At 42.3% G+C, this 19,413-nt stretch overlaps 1 protein-coding gene across 1 annotated transcript; it reads right to left on the bottom strand.

The window, feature by feature from the left end:
- Positions 1-5,413: 5,413 nt before the first annotated feature.
- LOC129810822 (scaffold attachment factor B2-like) lies at positions 5,414-19,245 on the bottom strand. Its single transcript, XM_055861749.1, has 18 exons — positions 18,937-19,245; positions 18,231-18,321; positions 18,016-18,080; positions 17,693-17,920; positions 17,403-17,448; positions 16,211-16,616; positions 15,812-15,858; positions 15,560-15,669; positions 15,255-15,404; positions 10,677-10,762; positions 10,442-10,574; positions 10,191-10,333; positions 9,710-10,030; positions 9,352-9,489; positions 9,040-9,082; positions 7,366-7,448; positions 7,171-7,263; positions 5,414-7,039 (listed from the first exon to the last, which is right to left on the bottom strand). Exons 1-18 carry the CDS (start codon positions 19,099-19,101, stop codon positions 6,931-6,933), a joined length of 2,457 nt encoding a protein of 818 aa, XP_055717724.1. The 5' UTR covers positions 19,102-19,245; the 3' UTR covers positions 5,414-6,930.
- Positions 19,246-19,413: the final 168 nt, after the last annotated feature.

Genomic DNA, 19,413 nt, shown 5'->3' with positions numbered 1-19,413 from the left:
CCCGATTAATCGGCCATTCCGATTAATCGGTCGACCTCTACTTCTGACCCACTGGAATTGTGATACAGTGAATGATAAGTGAAATAATCTGTCTGTAAACAATTGTTGGAAAAATGACGTGTCATGCACAAAGTAGATGTCCTAACCGACTTGCCAAAACTATAGTTTGTTAACAAGAAATTTGTGGTGGTTGAAAAACAAGTTTTAATGACTCCAACCTAAGAGTATGTAAACTTCCGACTTCAACTGTATATTATTCGTAGCCGTCTATTTACCACCACAAACCGATGCTGGCACTAAGACAGCACTCAATGAGCTGTATAAGGCCATAAGCAAACAAGAAAATCCTCATCCAGAAGCGGCGCTCCTAGTGGCCGGGGACTTTAATGCAGGTAAACTTAAATCCATTTTACCTCATTTCTACCAGCATGTCACATGTGCAACCAGAGAGAAAAAAAAAAACTCTAGACCACCTTTACTCCACAAACAGAGACGCATACAAAGCTCTCCCTCGTCCTCCATTTGGAAAATCTGACCATAATTATATCCTCCAGATTCCTGCTTATGAGCAAAAACTAAAGCAGGAAGTAGCAGTGACTCGCTCTGTACAGAAGTGTTCAGATGGCGCCGATGCTACGCTACAGAACTGTTTTCGCACAGACTGGAATATGTTCCGGGATTCATCCAATGGCATCGAGGAGTATACCACCTCAGTCACCGGCTTCATCAGAAAGTGCATTGAGTCCAATGAGATCTGATGCGCGTAACGATAGTGACAGGTGTGTGTAATGAGAGGGAGAGCGGGAGCAGGCGTGACACCTGTTCCAAGACAGGTGCATAATAGTCCATTCTAAATCAAAACTAATTTCACACATTATTTACTATAATAGACGACATACAATTAAGAATAGTCTCATGGTTGACAATATTAGCCTATCACTTGTGAATGATGTATTATCACTTGTGAATGATGGCCAGCAAGGCAAGAAACAGCGCATGCCTTTTTGTTGTTGATTTTTTCAAATCATAGTCGCACACCTCATGTAGCCTAGCCCATAGGCCGATATGTTTTAATAAGGTTTGTGTCACAATTTTAAGAAGTTATTTGGCCACTGTAGTTAAGTTCATTAATCCGCTTTACAATCGATGTAGAGCCTAACTGGCATACATAGGCGGCATGTGAGTTTCAAGTTTGGGGAAGATCATTTTCATGACATGTATAATTGCATTTGTGGTCAGAACAGTGTTTTCCCGCTAATTGATTGCATTTTGGAACATTCATAATGTGAAGAAATAGCCTTATAGTATATCAATATTTTAAGCTGAATGTTCTGATCTGTTGCACCAGCCTCATTGCTTTTAAAGTTTTTTTAATGCGAGTGGTTGTATTAATTTGGGATCTATCGCATCCCACAACTGTCCCAGCTTATGTTAAGAATATTTATTCATTGCACAGGACAAGCTGACAAATAGAATAGGTCAACTTTTGTACTATGGGGGACAGTAGATTAACATAGGCTAGTGTTTTTGCTGTTTGTTAGGCCTACTCATTTTGTTGGCTGACTAACAATAGGCAAAATGTGGACAGTTCTTCTAACATCTTCAATATGCACCTCAGAATTCGATAAGAGGGATGTGTCCGTCTTCACTTGTAGCCTACTTCTTAGCTGCGAGAAGGACCCGATCACGATGGGCATTGGCGAATAAGAATTGAGATATCTGATAGCCATGTGAGTGAGAGGTGCTTCGGAGCACGGTAGATTAAGCATATAGAGAGGGTCTGTATCTTTGTTAACCGCTCAACACAGAATAGCCGCGTGGGCGCACTTCCTTGGAAATCGTTTGGAGAAAATATCCTTTCTATTTTATTCAGCTATGTATAAATGAATACAAAATAATGCCACAGAAATCTAAACAGATCTTATCTGCTAAATGAACTAGTGTAGCCTAAAGCCATTTGGCATAGCCATATCAGGGCCTAACATAAGGACAACTCAGAGTATGCTATTCTGTTCTTCTTAAATAGACTACATTTCCTACATATCATGTTTCTTTAGACCTGTCTAAAATAAATAATGTATTTGTGACGATGTAGGCTATATTAAATGGATTCATTAGACTTTTTAAAATGTAGATGTTCCAAAAGTCTGCATCAGTGGCTTGCAGGCTATGCGTGTAAGCCAGGAGATAAAGATTTTTATGTGAATTAACGGTCAATTACTGGGAGTCCAGCAATTATTTGCTTAACAATCATCTTTCATAACCGCCACCGCTAAGGTCATCCTCGGTACTTGAAATATCACAACTGCCTTCCTGACTGACATGCCCCTTTTACATGCCTTCACCAATCTCTCATTGTCCTCTGATAAGATTCTTAGGCCAACTCCTGCAGCCATTGACTACCTTTCCACTCAGCAGACAGGATAAGGCCATCCTCGGTACTTGAAATAAATAAAAAATGTAGGTGCTGGCATGGTATTGCCACTAAGTACATGAAAAAATACTTTCAAGACTCAGATGATAGGTATTTGAGGTCACCTACTGCTTTTATTTTTCTAATGAATGATCATTAATTTAAAACAACTTGGGATCAATGTGTTGCATCAAGATTATTTGATTCTGGTAGACACCACCAGCGAGCAACAGTAACAACCTTAGTAAATCGAATCAAACTTTATTTGTCACATGAGCCGAATACACGCGTAGACCTTACCGTGAAATGCTTACTTACAAGCCCTTAAAACTTCTTCAGGATTGGTGGGTCCCCTGCGGGACGGTTGAGCTAACGTAGGCTAATGCAATTAGCATGAGGCTGTAAGTAACAAGAACATTTCCCAGGACATAGACATATCTGATATTGGCAGAAAGCTTAAATTATTGTTAATCTAACTGCACTGTCCAATTTACTGTAGCTATTACAGTGAAATAATACTATGCTATTGTTTGAGGGGAGGACACAGTTTTGAACATAAAAAGGCAACAAATTAGGCATATTTGGGCAGTCTTGATACAAACGTTGAACAGAAATGCAATGGTTCATTGGATCGGTCTTAAACTTTGCACGCACACTGCTGCCATCTAGTGGCCAATGTCTAAATTGCACCTGGGCTGCAATAATACATTATGGCCTTTCTCTTGTATTTCAAATATGACGGTTTTTCCTTTGTATTATCTTTTACCAGATCTAATGTGTTATATTCTCCTACATTCCTTTCACATTTCAAAGTGTTTCCTTTCAAATGATACTTGCTTCAGGGCCTGAGATACAGGTAGTTAGATTTGGGTCATTTTAGACTAACATTTTAAAAAGGGCCCGATCCTTTAACCAACAGTGCAGTTCAAAAAGAGTTCCGAAAATATTTACCAAATAAACGAAAGTAAAAAATGTATAAAAAGTAACAATAAAATAACGTGGCTATATACAAGGTGTACCGGTACCGAGTCAGTGTGCGGGGGTACAGGTAGTTGAGGTAATTTGTACATGTAGGTAGGGGTGAAGTGACTATGCATAGATAATAAACAGCGAGTAGCAGCAGTGTACAAAACAAATGGAGGGGAGCGAGGTGTCAATGTAAATAGTCCGGTGGCCATTTGATTAATTGTTCAGTAGTCTTATGACTAGGGGGGTAGAAGCTGTTAAGGAGCCTTTTGGTCCTGGACTTGGCACTCCGGTACCGCTTTCCGTGCGGTAGCAGAAAGAACAGTCTATGACTTGGGTGACTGGAGTCTCTGACAATTTTATGGTCTTTCCTCTGACACTGCATATTATTTAGGTCCTGGGTGGCAGGAAGCTTGGCGACGAGCAGTTGCCATACCAGGCGCTGATGCAACCGGTCAGGATGCTCTCGATGGTGCAGCTGTAGAACTTTTTGAGGATCTGGGGACCTATGCCAAATCTTTTCATTCTCCTGAGAGAGAAAAGGTTTTGTTGGGCCCTCTTCACGACTGTCTTGGTGTGTTCGGAGCATGATAGGTCGTTGGTGATGTGGACACCAAGGAACTTGAAACTCTCAACCCGCTCCACTAGAGCCCTGTCGATGTTAATGGGGGCCTGTTTGGCCTGCATTTTCCTGTAGCTCCTTTGTCTTGCTCACATTGAGGGAGAGGTTGTTGTCCTGGCACCACACTGCCCGTTCTCTGACCTCCTCCCTATAGGCTGTCTCATCATTTTCGGTGATCAGGCCTACCACTGTTGTGTCGTCAGCAAACTTAATGGCGTTGGAGTCGTGTTTTGGCTGATCGTTAACTGGGCTGGCAGGATGGATGGGTGTGAAGCGCAGGGACACCTTCTTTGAAGAAATGTTGCAGTCTTACTCTTTGTTCTGCAAGGACTACCATGTCAGAGGTTTGGGCCACTTGGTGTAATATGACACGCAGAAAGAGCACTGAAAATGGCTACAATAATATAGGCTACCAAATATGAATTAGTTTAATTTTATTTGACCCATAGCTATCCGGATAACTTGTTCTCCACTCTGGAGAGCCATTATTAACTTGTAACACAGATGGAATGAGCAGTATCTTTGCTTGATAACAAGCAAAAGTACACTGAACAAAAATATAAAAGGAACATGTAAAGTGGTGACCCATTTTTCATGAGCTGAATAAGAAATCCCAGAAATGTTTAAAATACACAAATGGTGTGCAAAAATTTGTTAACATCCCTGTAAGTGAGCATTTCTCCTTTGCCAAGATAAACCATCCACCTGACAGGTATGGCATATCAAGAAGCTGATTAAACAGCATTATCATGACACTGGTGCACCTTGTGCTGGGGACAAAGACCACTATAAAATGTGCAGTTTTGAGGTAGAGTGTAATTGGCATGCTGACTGCAGGAATATCCACCAGAGCCGTTGCCAGAGAATTTAATGTGAAATTCTCTACCATAAACTGCCTCCCAATGTCGATTTAGAGAATTTGTCAGTACGTCCAACCAACGTATAACCACGTCAGCCCAATTGGTGGGCCTAGCTGCCAAGTGGGTAGGCCTATGTTCTCCAAGGCCCACCATGGCTGAGCCCCTGCCCAGTCATGTGAAATCCATAGATTAGGGCCTAATGAATTCATTTCAATTGACTGATTTCCTTAAATGAACTGTAACGGAGTAAATGATTTTACATATTACGTTTGAATTTTTGTTCAGTATAGCTGGCTAGCTAGCGAAAGAATAAAAAGCTAGCTAGTATTTCACTATATTTTACATTGCTAGCTTGGTAAATAATCATAGTTTGACTGTTTAAACCATGTGAAATCACTTTGCAGTGGAGCCGTTAGCTAGCAAGTCGGATTTGTCTGTCAACGCCCGTGACGTGTGTAGCGCGAATTGGGCACGAAGATAGTACATGACCCATTGATGGGTTGGTGGTTTAGCAACAAAACCATCGCGGGCAAAACAGACAGAGTTGGCATGTAAACTATATGTCTCCAACGTTTATTGAAAACAAATACATTTTCACAATGAGCACTCGTCTCTCAAATACGTCATTACAGTTGTTGGTTATCTAGCTAATTTTAACCGCCAACATTCCAGAATGGTGAAAATGGCAACCATATTGGTCAGGGAAAAATCCAAAAATCCTGATTTTACTTATGCAGAAAATAAAAGTTAGGCGTGTGATATTGTAATAATTGTCTACCCAAAATACTGTCAATATAAATACAATTTCTATATGAATAGCCTCTAAAATAGGCAAACGGCCAGTAAATGTCTAAATGTTTATCTTGGAAAACTGAACGCTATGATACAATATCAGTACTTGTTGCATTTACAACTTGTCTGTTCAAACCCCTGACCAAGATGACTGACCTTAAGGTTCATGTCTATTGTGGTATACTAATTCTATGAATGGACCAAAGATTCATCTAATCTCTGAGCTGGGCAAGTTAGACACCAAAAATTATGGTAGGCTGCTAGAGGGGAAAACTGCTGGTAGGTTAGGAGAAAATCAAGTGGATTAAACACAATGTAAATATTAAACAACTGTTTACATCAGTGTGGCCCAGGCCCTATGTAGTAGATAGACAGCAATCATGCCAAACTAAAAGTTATTTTAACACATTCTTAAGCTCATTATGAATAAAGATGGTCCAAAAAAAGGTGAAGTGTAACACTCCAAACATGTAGCCTACAAGTATGTAGGTGAAAATACCCACACAACATTTCACTAGGGCAAGATGATTAATGTACTTATAATTTTCTGGTTGCATGAAGAGCCCCGAGCTCTTAGGACAAATTCTATTTGATTTGTGGAGAGTTATATCTACCACAAACTAAACCTGTGTTAATAGTTGATTGCAAAACATTGCTCTTAAAAACGATAATGAGAAAGTAAATAAAAAAATGTTTGCCCTTGGCCTGCAAAAAGAACTTTATTAGGCAGCATTTTCATCTCACAGAAAAATAGCCATCTGGTGCCATCCAGTGGTGGTATTGTACAACTGCAGTTGAATCAAACGCGGTTAATCGTTTCCTATTATCCATACAAATTCTTAAAAGATTTTTGTACATTACCACTAAGACAATGCCACATTTGACAGTAATTGAAATTAAGCCTGAAATGCAATCATAACCATTGTGTTCGTACTTTTCCGCAACCAAGTTTAAGCAGACGCATTCCTGAGCATTTCTTACCAAGATTCAACCACATTGAAAACACTCAAATTACACAAATTGAACGGAATTTATCAATTTTCTATTTGAAAAAAAAAAAGGGTAATTGAGTGAACTATGAATGATCTGATCAGACATTTAAAACTCAGATGTTCAGTTAAATTCAATTGCAATCTTAAATTTTAAAAGGAGGAAGAAAAGTCAAAGGGTCTATAAAAGCAACATCGAATTCACAAAGCTTTTGTGAGCAATATACATGCTGCAGACAGTTTCACAATACATCTAAACATGTGACTGAGAACAAGGGTGTTCAGACCTCAGTAGCGGCGACCGAAGGCCCCGCCACCCTGCATCATCTGATTCTGACGATTCAGAGCTCCAGAGAGGGACTGGGAGGTCCCTGTTGTCATGTAGCCTCCTCCACGACTGGGGGTCAGAAAACAAGACACCATAAGGACCAGAATTGCTAAAGGATTTTGCACTTACTGGTCCCACATTTCCAAATGTCTCAAAAACATAGTCAATATTGCCATACACATACATATATTTGAGCTTACCTTGCCATTCCTCCCCGTGCCCCCATGTGACTTTGGCCTGGGATGCCCCCGTCTCGACCGGTTTGCCAGGTTCTGTCCCAGTCACGGCCCTCCCTGAAAGAAATCAGACAGTGATGAGCAGCTCAAAGCACACCTCGGCATCCATCTGGTGAGAGGTAAATTAAAATTGACAAAACCATCTAAAATCAAACTAACCTTGGATTAATAGTACGCTTGTCATAACTTCCTGCTGCGGTCCAGGTGTCCCTCCCGTGCCTCTCGGTACGGTCCGAGAAGTGCTGGTGAGGGAAGCACAATTAAAAACAATCGCAACACTTTTTTTTTTTAAAGGCACCAAATGCTGTAAAACAGTGGTACGACATGATCAACTCATATTTGGTGCCTAATAGCATACAGTGCCTTTGGGAAAGTATTCAGACCTCGACTCCATCCACATTTTGTTACATTACAGCCTTATTCTAAAATGTATTAAATTGAGGGGAGACAATCGTCACACAATACCCCATAATGACAAGGCTAAAACCGGTTTAGACATTTTTGCTAATTGATTATAAAAAAATAAAACAGAAATATCACATTTACCTAAGTATTCAGACCCTTTATTCAGTACTTTGTTGAAGCACCTTTGGCAGCAATTACAGCCTCGAGTCTTCTTGGGTATGACACCACAATCTTGGCACAACTGTATTTGGGGAGTTTCTCCCATTCTTCTCTGCAGATCCTATCAAGTGTTGTCAGGTTGTATGGGGAACGTTGCTACAGAGCTACTTTCATGTCTCTCAAGAGATGGTTGATAGAGTTCAAGTCCAGGCTCTGGCTGGGCCACTCAAGGATATTCAGAGACTGGTCCCAAAGCCACTCCGGTGTTGTCTTGGCTGTGTGCTTAGGGTCATTGTCGTTGGAAAGTGAAACGTCCTGAGCGCTCTGGAATAGGTTTTCAACTAAGATCTGTACTTTGCTCCGTTCATCTTTCCCTCGATCCTGACTAGTTACCCAGTCCCTGCCGTTGAAAAACATCCCCACAGTATGATGCTGCCACCACCATGCTTAACCGTAGGGGTGGTGCCAGGTTTCCTCCAGAAGTGATGCTTGGCATACAGGCAAAAGAGTTCAATCTTGGTTTCATCAGACCAGAGAATCTTGTTCCTCATGGTCAGAGTCTTTAGGTGCCTTTTGGCAAACTCCAAGCAGAGTTTACTGAGGAGTGGCTTCTGTCTGGCCACTCTAGCGTAAAGGCCTGATGGTGGAGTGCTGCAGAGATGGTTGTCCTGCCAGAAGATTCTCCCATCTCCATAGAGGAACTTTAGAGCACTGTCAGTGACCATCGGGTTCTTGGTCACCTCCCTGACCAAGGACCTTCTCCCCCGATTGCTAGGTTTGGCCGGGCGGCCAGCTCTAGGAAGAGGCTTGGCGGTTCCAAACATTTTTAAATGGAAGATGGAGGCCACTGTGTTCTTGGGGACCTTGAGTACTGCAGAAATTATTTGGTACCCTTCCCCAGATCTGTGCTTCGACACAATCCTGTCCCGGAGCACTACGGGCGATTCCTTCGACCTCACGACTTGGGTTTTTGCTCTGACATGCACTGTCAACTGTGGGACCTTATATAGACAGGTGTGTGCCTTTTCAAATCACATTCAATCAATTTAATTTACCACAGGTGGACTCCAATCAAATTGTAGAAACATCAAGGATGATCAATGGAAACAGGATGCACCTGAGCTTAATTTCAAGTCTCATAGCAGAGAGCGAGCGCGATACACATACACATTTTTTAAATATTAAATTTGCAAAACAAATCTAAAAACCTGTTTTCGCTTTGTCATTATGGGGCATTGTGTGTAGATTGCATGAGGCCATGTCTCTTACCGTGCTATCCCTGTCTGCAACTACAGCCCGTGAAGTGTCCCTCCTACAGGAAAGATTACATTAAACATTACTAAACACAAACATTGATTATTGACCGAAGTGTGTGGCATACAACTACAAATCCACCACCATTCAGTTGGCCATTAAAACGGCTTTTTACTTAAGTATAAATATAAGCATCAATTCAAGTGATGCAGAAACAGGCATAAAATATTTGAAGCCCTCCCATCATAAGACCTACATAACAGATGTCATAAACAGTCATGACAGCTGGTGTCAGCTCACTGCAAATAACTGTAGTCTACTCTGTACCTGTCAATGACGGCATCGTCCTGGTAGCGACCGCGGTCCCTGTGGTCAATGTCTTGGTAGCGCTCCTGGCGACCGAAGTCTGAGCGCCCTCCATAGCGGTCATCCATAGCCAGCCTCTTCTCCTGCCAGTCGTCTTTCCTACAAGCAGCAGGTCTTTGTCAGTCGCAATAAAATATTCTCAAACCATGCATGTCTTTAGATGACAGTCTTGCACACTGAAGATCTATAGTAAGGCTGAGGTTGTTATGTGGCCATATCCAGCCATCTATTCTATGATAAGAGACCTGGTAACTCAAACAGGGGGTACAGATGCTGTGGAGAGGGGTGAAAGGGTGGCAGACGTGGATGAAGTGTGTACCTGTTGTCCAAGTCGGCATAGGGCCTCTTGAGGGGGCGGCGGTCCTGCTCGAAGCGCAGCTGCTCCTGCTGCCTGCGGAGCTCATCCCTCTCCCGCTGGATCCTCTCCTGCTCACGCCGGCGCTCGTACTCCACACGCTGACGCTCACGCTCCAGGAACTCGCGCTCCATGCGGTCAAAGTTCAGCCGTTCCTTCTCCACCTCCAGCCAGTTTCTTTTCCGCAGGAGGCGCTCGCGCTCCTCCTTCTCCCGGAACAGGCGGATACGCTCACGCTCTGTGCGGTTGTCCACGCTGCTACGGTCTGGGCCACTGCCGCGCTCCCTGGACCAAACAGAAAGCATAGGAGATATTTAGCGGAATCACTTTGAATGACCAGTCTCATTTCAAAGCTTTCTAACTGCTGTAACAAGCTAACAGTGTACAAGCTGGCTTCATTCTTAGCTTTGAGGTGAAATGTCGTGCAGCTATCGCAACTCCTCACCCAGAGTGCCTGCGTCTGTCCACCTCCCTGACCTCCCTCTCCCGCTGCCTCCGTCTCTCCCGCTCACGCTGCTCCTTGATCTGGTCAAACGACAGGATGTCCTTCTCTTTGCTTGGGGACTTGCGGTCGCGACTCTTGGTGCTCTGTTTTGAACAAGACAAAAGCTCATGTAGCGTAACCATTTTTACCACAAAAGTTTGAGGTGAAAGTTCAATAGATGGAGCATAGATGTCAGCGTTTGGGAAGCTTACCCGGTCTTTGCTTTTGGCTTTCACGCTGATGACAGGCTCTCCCTTGGACTTGTCCATCACCACTGTCCTCTCATTACGTTTGCCATCTTTTCCGACTTCACCTTCAGCCATTTCATCTTTGTTGGCATCGGACCTGGATAGAGAAAATGGTTAAAAACATGAATCTAGTATCTGATGACATACAATAAGTACATAGCTTACTGTGTAATGACATTGACATGTTCTCAGAGCTTACTTGGAGTCTGAGGAGTGTCTCCTGTCGGTGTCAGACTTAGCATCGCTCTTGTCAGCAGGCTTCTTCCCAGCAGGCTCGTTCTTAGCCTGGAACAGAGGTTGGATTATAAAAATGTCAGACTTGCCAACCATGAAGATTTTTTACGAGTACCACTTCAGGGTGGCAGCAGAATCTCCAGCTCCAAAATTGGTACGCGTGCAAATCCCACACTTCCCAACATCAAATGCACTTTTTTTTGCCAAATAATGATGTTGGTAGAGACTGCCTAAGCAGGAATGGTATGTTAGACTTATATGGTAATTGGATGCTTTTCAGTAGATAACTAGAAAATGTTTTAATGTACACATTTTTACAATGAAATACATTTAAATGTATACTTTAAGCCCTATTCAGATGGGATTAGTTTTACTGGGGGAGGTCAGGTAATGTAATTATGTGCACAAGCACAAAAAGTAAAATTTCAGTCACGTCCTAAATTTATTTTTTCATGGCAGGAGTGTAACATTTCCAACTATAATAACCTCCTCTGATAATAAAAGCCCTTTGCGAATCATCATCGCTGTGTTTTGAGAGAAATGTTCGAGTTTGATAGGCGTTGCTCACGGTTTGAGCAAGAAATCATTAACTGATTTGATAAAATGTGAGCTGTGATGGAAAATGTTATGTTGGTGCTAGTCTATAAACCAATTTGTGTTCATGCTAGTGACTGATTGATAGTGAGGATTCGTTCAGTGTCTGCAATTTGGCAGTAAACCCAGAAGCTCGTGAAGTATTGGTCGGTCACATGAATGAAGCAAACATTAAATGAATTATGAATAAGCTAAAATCATGCAAATATGGCTTGCCTATCATATATAAAAGAGAACTAAATGGGACTGTCCCGTTAGAGCTCCTGACAGACATTCACTATGGTGCATCAAGTTTGATAGAACCTCTCCAGTGCACTGACAATAAACAATGATTCCTTTAACATTGACTTTGAGTATCCCCGTGTAGGAATTTCCACAACAGCGTTGTTTAGGCTGGGGGGCATTTAGGACGTCTTCTACTGTGTATCGCTAAAATATCCTAATGATCATACTTCCACAATTCAAATATTATAACGACACTATAGCAAAGATGGTTTAACTTCTTTGGGATAGGGGGCGGTATTTGACGTCCGGATGAAAAGCGTGTCCAAAGTAAACTGCCGGCTACTCAGGCCCAGAAGCGAAGATATGCATATTATTAATAGATTTTGACAGAAACTTCTGAGTGTTTTCTAAATCTGTTTGAATCATGTCTGCGAGTATAACAACTTTGGCAGGCGAAACCCATAGGATAAACCAATCAGAATTTTTTTTTGGGGGGGGGGGGGGGGGGGTCACTCTTTTCAATGGTTTTTCATTGGGAATCCAGATTTCTAAGCGACTTTCTTGCATTTCCTATTGCTTCCACTAATGTCAACAGTCTTTAGAAATTTGAGGTTTTTCCTTTGAGAAATGAAGTAGCACTGTTCAGAATGAGGGTAGATGGAAGTGTAATCTTTGTTAGAAGCGCGTGACCTGAAAAGCACTCTCCACTTTGTTTTCCTCCGATATTGAACACAGTATGTCCCGTTAAAAAATAAAGTTGTATTAGGAAAGTACTTTGAAATGTTTGGACAAAGCTTATGAGACATTTTGTAGTCATGTTGCGCAAGTTGGAACTGGTGTTTTTCTGGATCAAACGCGCCAAATAAATGGACATTTTGGATATATATAGACAAAATTAATCGAACAAAAAGGACAATTTTTGATGTTTATGGGACATATTGAGTGCCAACAGAAGAAGCTCGTCAAAAGTAAGGCATGAATTATATCTTTATTTTTGTGTTTTGTGTCGCGCCTGGAGGGTTGAAATATGATTGTCTGTCTGCGTTTGTTTGCTGGGGTGCTATCCTCAGATAATAGCATCGTTTGCTTTTTCCGTAAAGCCTTTTTGAAATCTGACACTTTGGCTGGATTCACAAGTGTAGCTTTAATTTGGTGTATTGCATGTGTGATTTCATGAAAGTTTAATTTTTATAGTAATTTATTTGAATTTGGCGCTCTGCATTTTCACTGGATTTTGGCCAGGTGGGATGCTAATGTCCCACCTATCCCAGAGAGGTTAAAGAAACTTGGGTTATCAGTGTAGCCTGTTGTCGCCTGGACAAGCCTAGAAAAAAACTTCCAGGTTTCCGTCATTACTGTCAATTTATTGAGAAAAATAATTATAGGGAGCATTTTGGGAAAAAATTATCCTGTCTGAATCGTCCTCTGGCGCAACGGACATTCTGGGGTTATAAATACATAACCAACGTTCTCTAATAATGCTAGTCCCGTCTGAATAGGGTTTTAAATGATAAACATTGTAGCCAACACAGAAGTCTTGTGTTTGATACTAAATGAAATTGAGGTGGTCAATGAAATTGAGGTATTATTTATTCAAATCATTGTATGTGTCTAGTGAAAATGTAAACTTGCATCATCTTAAATTTAATTTGTGGAGAAAATTCAGAATAATTCAATTACTGGATGAAATGTAGTAGTCTAGATTGATGTAGGCTATTTGGAATATGAAACTAGGCCTATATGAGCTGGTTTCAAGGGAATGGCCCTAGCGCCCCTCTGATCCAACAGGTCCCAGAAGTGCTCAACGAGATTGAAATCCAGGCTCTTCGCTGGCCATGGCAGAACAATGACATTCCTGTCTTGTAGGAAATCACACACCGCCCCAGACCATGACGGACTCTCCACCTCCAAATCGATCCCGCTCCACAGTACAGGTCTTGGTGTAATGCTCATTCCTTCGACGATAAACACAAATCCGACCATCACCCCTGGTGAGACAAAACCGTGACTCGTCAGTGAAGAGCACTTTTTGTCAGACCTGCCTGGTCCAGCGACGGTGGGTTTGAGCCCATAGGAGACGTTGTTGCCGGTGATGTCTGGTGAGGACCTGCCTTACAACAGGCCTACAAGCCCTCAGTCCAGCCTCTTTCAGCCTATTGCGAACAGTCTGAGCACTGATGGAGGGATTGTACGTTCCTGGTGTTACTCGGGCAGTTGTTGTTGCCATCCTGTACCTGTCCCGCAGGTGTGAAGTTCGGATGTACCGATCCTGTGCAAGTGTTGTTACACATGGTCTGCCACTGCGAGGACAATCAGCTGTCCGTCCTGTCTCCCTGTAGCGCCGTCTTAGGCATCTCACAGTACGGACATTGCAATTTATTGCCCTGGCCATATCTGCAGTCCTCATGCCTCCTTACAGCATGCCTAAGGCACGATCATGCAGATGAGCAGGGACCTTGGGCATCTTCATTTTGGTGTTTTTCAGAGTCAGTAGAAAGGCCTCTTTAGTGTCCTAAGTTTTCATATCTGCGACCGTCTAAGCTGTTAGTGTCTTAACGACCGTTCTACAGGTGCATGTTCATTAATTGTTTATGGTTCATTGAACAAGCATGGGAAACAGTGTTTAAACCCTTTACAATGAAGAGCTGTGAAGTTATTTGGAATTTTACAAATTATCTTTGAAAGACAGGGTCCTGAAAAAGGGACGTTTCTTTTTTTGCTGAGTTTAGTATTAAGACTACAGGGCAGGCCAGAGCGGAGAGCTAGAGATCATTTTATCCTTGCCCAAATCGTCTGATTTCCTCAGCTCCAACTTTAGACAGTTAAAACTTGTTAGGAATAGAGTCTAGTTTCCTGAATTTTCACCTGACTGACGTGCCCAAAGTAAACTGCCTGTTACTCAGGCCCAGAAGCCAGGATATGCATATAATTGGTAGCATTGGACAAAAATACCTAGGATAAAGCAATCCTTCTGCCCCCCCCCCCCCCTTAAAATGATCTAGATGCACTATTGTAAAGTGGCTGTTCCACTGGATGTCATAAGGTGAATGCACCAATTTGTAAGTCGCTCTGGATAAGAGCGTCTGCTAAATGACTTAAATGTAAATGGATAGAAAACACTGAAGTTTCTAAAACTGTTAAAATAATGTCTGAGACTATAACAGAACTGATATGGCAGGCGAAAATCCGAAGAAATACCAACCAGAATGTTTTTGAGGTCCCAGGCTTTTACAATGGAAAGCTATGGGGCCTATGTAATTCTGGCTCCCAGATTGCAATTCCTATGGCTTCCACTAGATGTCAGTCTTTATTCAATGCTTTCGCTGTAAAGCCTATTGTAAATCAGACAACGCAGTTAGATGAACAAGAATTTAAGCTTTAAAATTATATAAAATACAAGTATGTTCATGCATGTTTAATATTATGATTATTTATTTGAATTGCGCCCTCCGATGTCACCGGATCTTGTTCCCAGGTGTCCCGCTAGCGGGACGCCTATCCCTATTAAGTGAAAAACCACAATATGCCAAATAAAAGCCTATTTAAGGGGAGTTTTTTGATCCAGCTTATTTTGACCTCAAATGGCGTACATGGCACGCAAAATGCATGCAGGTTGGCAAGGTCAATCCTCACTTCTCTGAATGAAGGCATCCCAACATTTGACAAAACTACAAGTTTAGAGCAGAGGCCACTGATATAGAAGATGGTAGATAATGACCCTCACCCTCTCCACAGAGATCATTCTACCATGGAGCTCGGTCCTGTTCAGGTGGCTGATACACTTGGTGGCCTCCTCTGTGGAACACATGGTGACAAAACCATAGCAGCGAGCCCCAGGGCTCCGGGCGTTAGTCACCACTTTAGCACCAACAACCTGATGTTGAGACGGAGAAGGATAGAACATTTAATTAATGGGCAGGGACGGTCCAAAAGTACAGTACCATTTCACACCTACATCTTGTTCAATTACATTCTTGCATGAACATATATACCAAAAAAGTACTTATTTTCCCCCCTCAGGATACTGACCTTTCCGTGCTTGCTGAACAGAGTCTTTAGATCAGTTGCTCTGGTGTTGGAGGAGAGGCCGCTAACCCACAGGTTTCTGCCACTACTAGCTGGAGCACTACCTGCAGGGCCTTTCAGAACAGACAAACATGAGCCAAATGTACAGACATTCATCAGAGCTGATTCAGCACCTCATTCAGGTGTGAGCAAGTCTTTTGCAATTTCCTACAATGGGCACATCACAATTACAGAATGAACAATGTTTACACTTACCCTTTTCATCTTTTGAGTCAGGCTTGCTACCTTTATCCTCATCAGAACTAAAGACAAAGAGAACACACAATTAATATCTGGAAGTGAGAAGACCTGGGGGAGGGGGCTCATCCAGATTAATCATACTTACCCAGTGCACATAGTAATTACCCCAGCATATACAACACTACAGTGATTTGGGTGGGTGTCAATGTTACAAGGTAGCCTTACATGGCCAAAGAAACTCCCAATACATTACTTTATGAAGGTAAAGAGGTGAGGTAGGGGTGGGAAATGACAAAATGATAACTTGACACAAATGCAGACCATTTTACATCCAGAAGAGCACCAAAACTTGCTACAAAAAGGACCCAATGCAACAGAGATAGCCATTGTTCTAGTAGACAGAAAACAACAAACCTCTTTTTCTGATCATCACCCTCAACAGAAGAGGACTCTTTCACTGTCGTTGATTCTGCAGCATTCTCTTCAGTCTTCTCCTCACCCTCAGCCTTAGAGACCATTTCCGAATCAACAGCGCTTTCGGTTTCACCCGCGCCCTGCTCGCTTACGCTAACAGCCTGAGCGCTCTCGCTTTCAGCGTCATCTGCCTCGTCGGGGACATTTTGTGTGTCGCCAGTGTCTTTCATTTCACTCGCAGTTAGCTTAGCAACGTCCATGTCGCTAGTCGACAGTTCAGGCTCCAAATTGTCTTCCTCGGCAACATTGACCTTGTCCCCGATGGTGGCTTGATCTTCTGTCGGTGGCTCCTGGCGCTCTTCATTTAGCGGCTCAGATAAACAAGACCCGGCTACTTTATCAGTTTCTACGGATTTAACAGGAATAGAATGGCACAGAGTTTAATTACTTCTGAAACACAGCAATGGTTAACGTGGAACTGGCAAGGCTGGAAAAGGACGTGGCCCTCCGCTGTCATTGAACTACGTATACACAGATACACACGTAACAAGAGACTGGAAAAACCAAAGAGACTGACCAAGCAGCCTAACTCCTCATTCAAGTCGACCATTTCAGTTCACCTGATCCCTAGGCAGAAAAAGATTTGATCTGAAGAAAGCCAAAAGATCAGCAGAGGCTCCATGAAGGTCCATCTTCATGCAATTGCTGACTTCATGAGTGTCCATAATCTGGTAAGTGACAGCGAATTCAGAATTCTTTTGGTTTGTATAACAAGTCCATTAGTCTCATCTCCAGTGAGAATATTAGTCAGAGTCCTAAAAAGGCTTTTGAATGGTTGGTTTCAAATGATGGGCCTCAGTCTTCTCTTCTTGGTCTTTGCGTGGCAAGCTAAAAACACTGCGTGCTAACTGCAACAACTAAACCTTTAATTACTGACTTTGTGCTTCAGATTGTTAACCAGTTCTGTTTTAATAATAGGAGGGTGCCCAAAACAGACAGATTCATATATCAGTGTTTAGCAATTCCAGTTAACGAGCATCAACACACAGTCAGCAATTTTCTTTGGATTTCCAGTCTCTTCCTGACCAACCACAGGCAAGAATGTTAATCTAAAACGACTTGCATACCGGATTTAACACTGCAAAAAGATAGTGTGCATTCATATCAACTTCCAACCCCTTTTCAACAGTACCTATTTCTTCCTTTGAGTCTTTGGGCTTCAGATCCTTCTCTTGAACCTAAAGGAATAAAAGGAAAATGTATCTTGTGTAACATGGCTCCTAGCACAAATGGGGTTTTAGTCTATTTTCCTTCCAACTAAACACAAATGATAATGAAATGTGTTTGCATTTTATTTAAACTTGAACTCTTTCTTCTCTTAAACGTCTGCTAATTCAGGCTGTGACACCATAGAAAAAGAAGTGGGAGAATTTTGTTTTCATTAGATATGACTGTGCCACAACAGCAGCGAGTTTCTCTCACCTCTTCAGGTTTGGCTTCACTCATCAGCTCAAGAGAGCCAGAGATTCCATTGTGTTCATCTTCGTTTGTGGCCTCTTCGTCAGCCAGGATCTCAGGGTTGACTTCATCCGACGGAGAGTTCAGGACTTCATCTGTGTCATACTCCTCCTCTGCCGGCATACTGTTGTCATTCTCAGCCTCATCAAGCACATTCATATCCAGGATGTCCATGTCCTGCATGTTGTCATCCTTGAATGGAATTATGGAAGGTGAATTTATTAATAGATTGTTATCCAGGGAGTGCATAGTGATTGCATTAGATAAAAACGATGGCAGATGCTCACCTGGCCATCACCCGAATCTTCCTCAATGGTGCAGTCCTCTGATTCATCATTCTCCTGTCTTTTCCCTGCAGACAAGATCGTAATTGGATCACAATTAAAGATCACAAAATTGGGGAGAAAAGTGGGGTTAAAAACGAATATTTAAGTCCCTAATATCAATTTACTCCAAGACATTATTGTTTAATTACGACCTTGCTCTCACTCCCTAAACATACCTTTGGAGGTCCGTTTAGCCAGTGCCGCCTTAGGAGTTGCATCGAGAACAACCACCATCTCATCTGGGTTTCCACCCTCTTCTTCAATCGCCTGTGGAGAAATTACATAAGGAAATACTATAGTTACCTGGCTAGCTAACTACGTTATATCTGGTTTCAGTTTAGCCAACTCGACTATTATCAAACACACGGCTATGTGGTCAGCTACAACACAGTGCTAGTTGGTGAACATTATCACTTACATAAACATCTGACAAGCCAGCTTGCAGGCCTTGGAGCAGTGTTTCCCTAACCTCTCCTCCAGTGTCTACAAGCATTAAACCTATTCGATGTATTTTAGTACTAACACACCGGATTCAAATGGTCAACTAATCACTAAGGCTTTCATTTGTTGAATCGTGTATGCTAAACTAGTTAGTTCTGGAATACGGAGCGGGGGTGCCCGAGGAGAGGTTTGGGAAAGGGCACCATGTGGCTATCACGCCCGCTCACAAAGGCCTTGCCGTTCGGCTACGCAAGGCCATGGCTAGCTGACGTTAGCTTCATTTATTCGACATATATAAAACTTAGTTAGTTAGCAAATTCAAGTGGTTATATATATATCATGCAACTAACTAATGACGTGACACTGGTTCCAGTTCATTTGTGAAATATCATGATGCATGAGCACATCTAACTAGCTACTAGTTAGCATGGCTAACGTTACCTTTTTCAGCCTCTCTGTCAGCGTACTCTTGATGCCAGTGGCGTCCAGATTTCGTCTTTTTAATTCTGCTTTCAAGTCGATGACTCTCAGCTCCGACAATTTACGAATTTCTCCCTCAGGAATCTCAACGCCCCCTGCTTCTCCCGTCGAATAGTTTTCAGCCATGATTACACTGAGAAAACGTTATTTTGTTTGCAAGCACAGGTTAACTAATCTCTTGCACGAAACAAGCGGCCTACTGTCACAAAATGGCGCACTATGAACATGGAACTCCACTGCGCATATGTCATCTGAAAACAGTTTATGAAAAGGGGCAGTGTTCTTATAATTGTGAACGCCTAAACGTGCTCTTGTTCTGCTTCTTTGAGTTTTATGTCGCGCTACACGCAGAAGTTGGTGGTGTATTGTTGCCACCAACTGAACGGGGGTGCAAAAAATATACAAGAGAAAAGTAAATTCCATACGGGGAAGCGAAAT

Source organism: Salvelinus fontinalis, chromosome 14 (assembly GCF_029448725.1).
Source record: "Salvelinus fontinalis isolate EN_2023a chromosome 14, ASM2944872v1, whole genome shotgun sequence".
In the NCBI taxonomy this organism is placed as follows: Eukaryota; Metazoa; Chordata; class Actinopteri; order Salmoniformes; family Salmonidae; genus Salvelinus; species Salvelinus fontinalis.
Note: the sequence above shows the minus strand (reverse complement) of the source record. Positions and strands in the feature narration are given on the sequence as shown.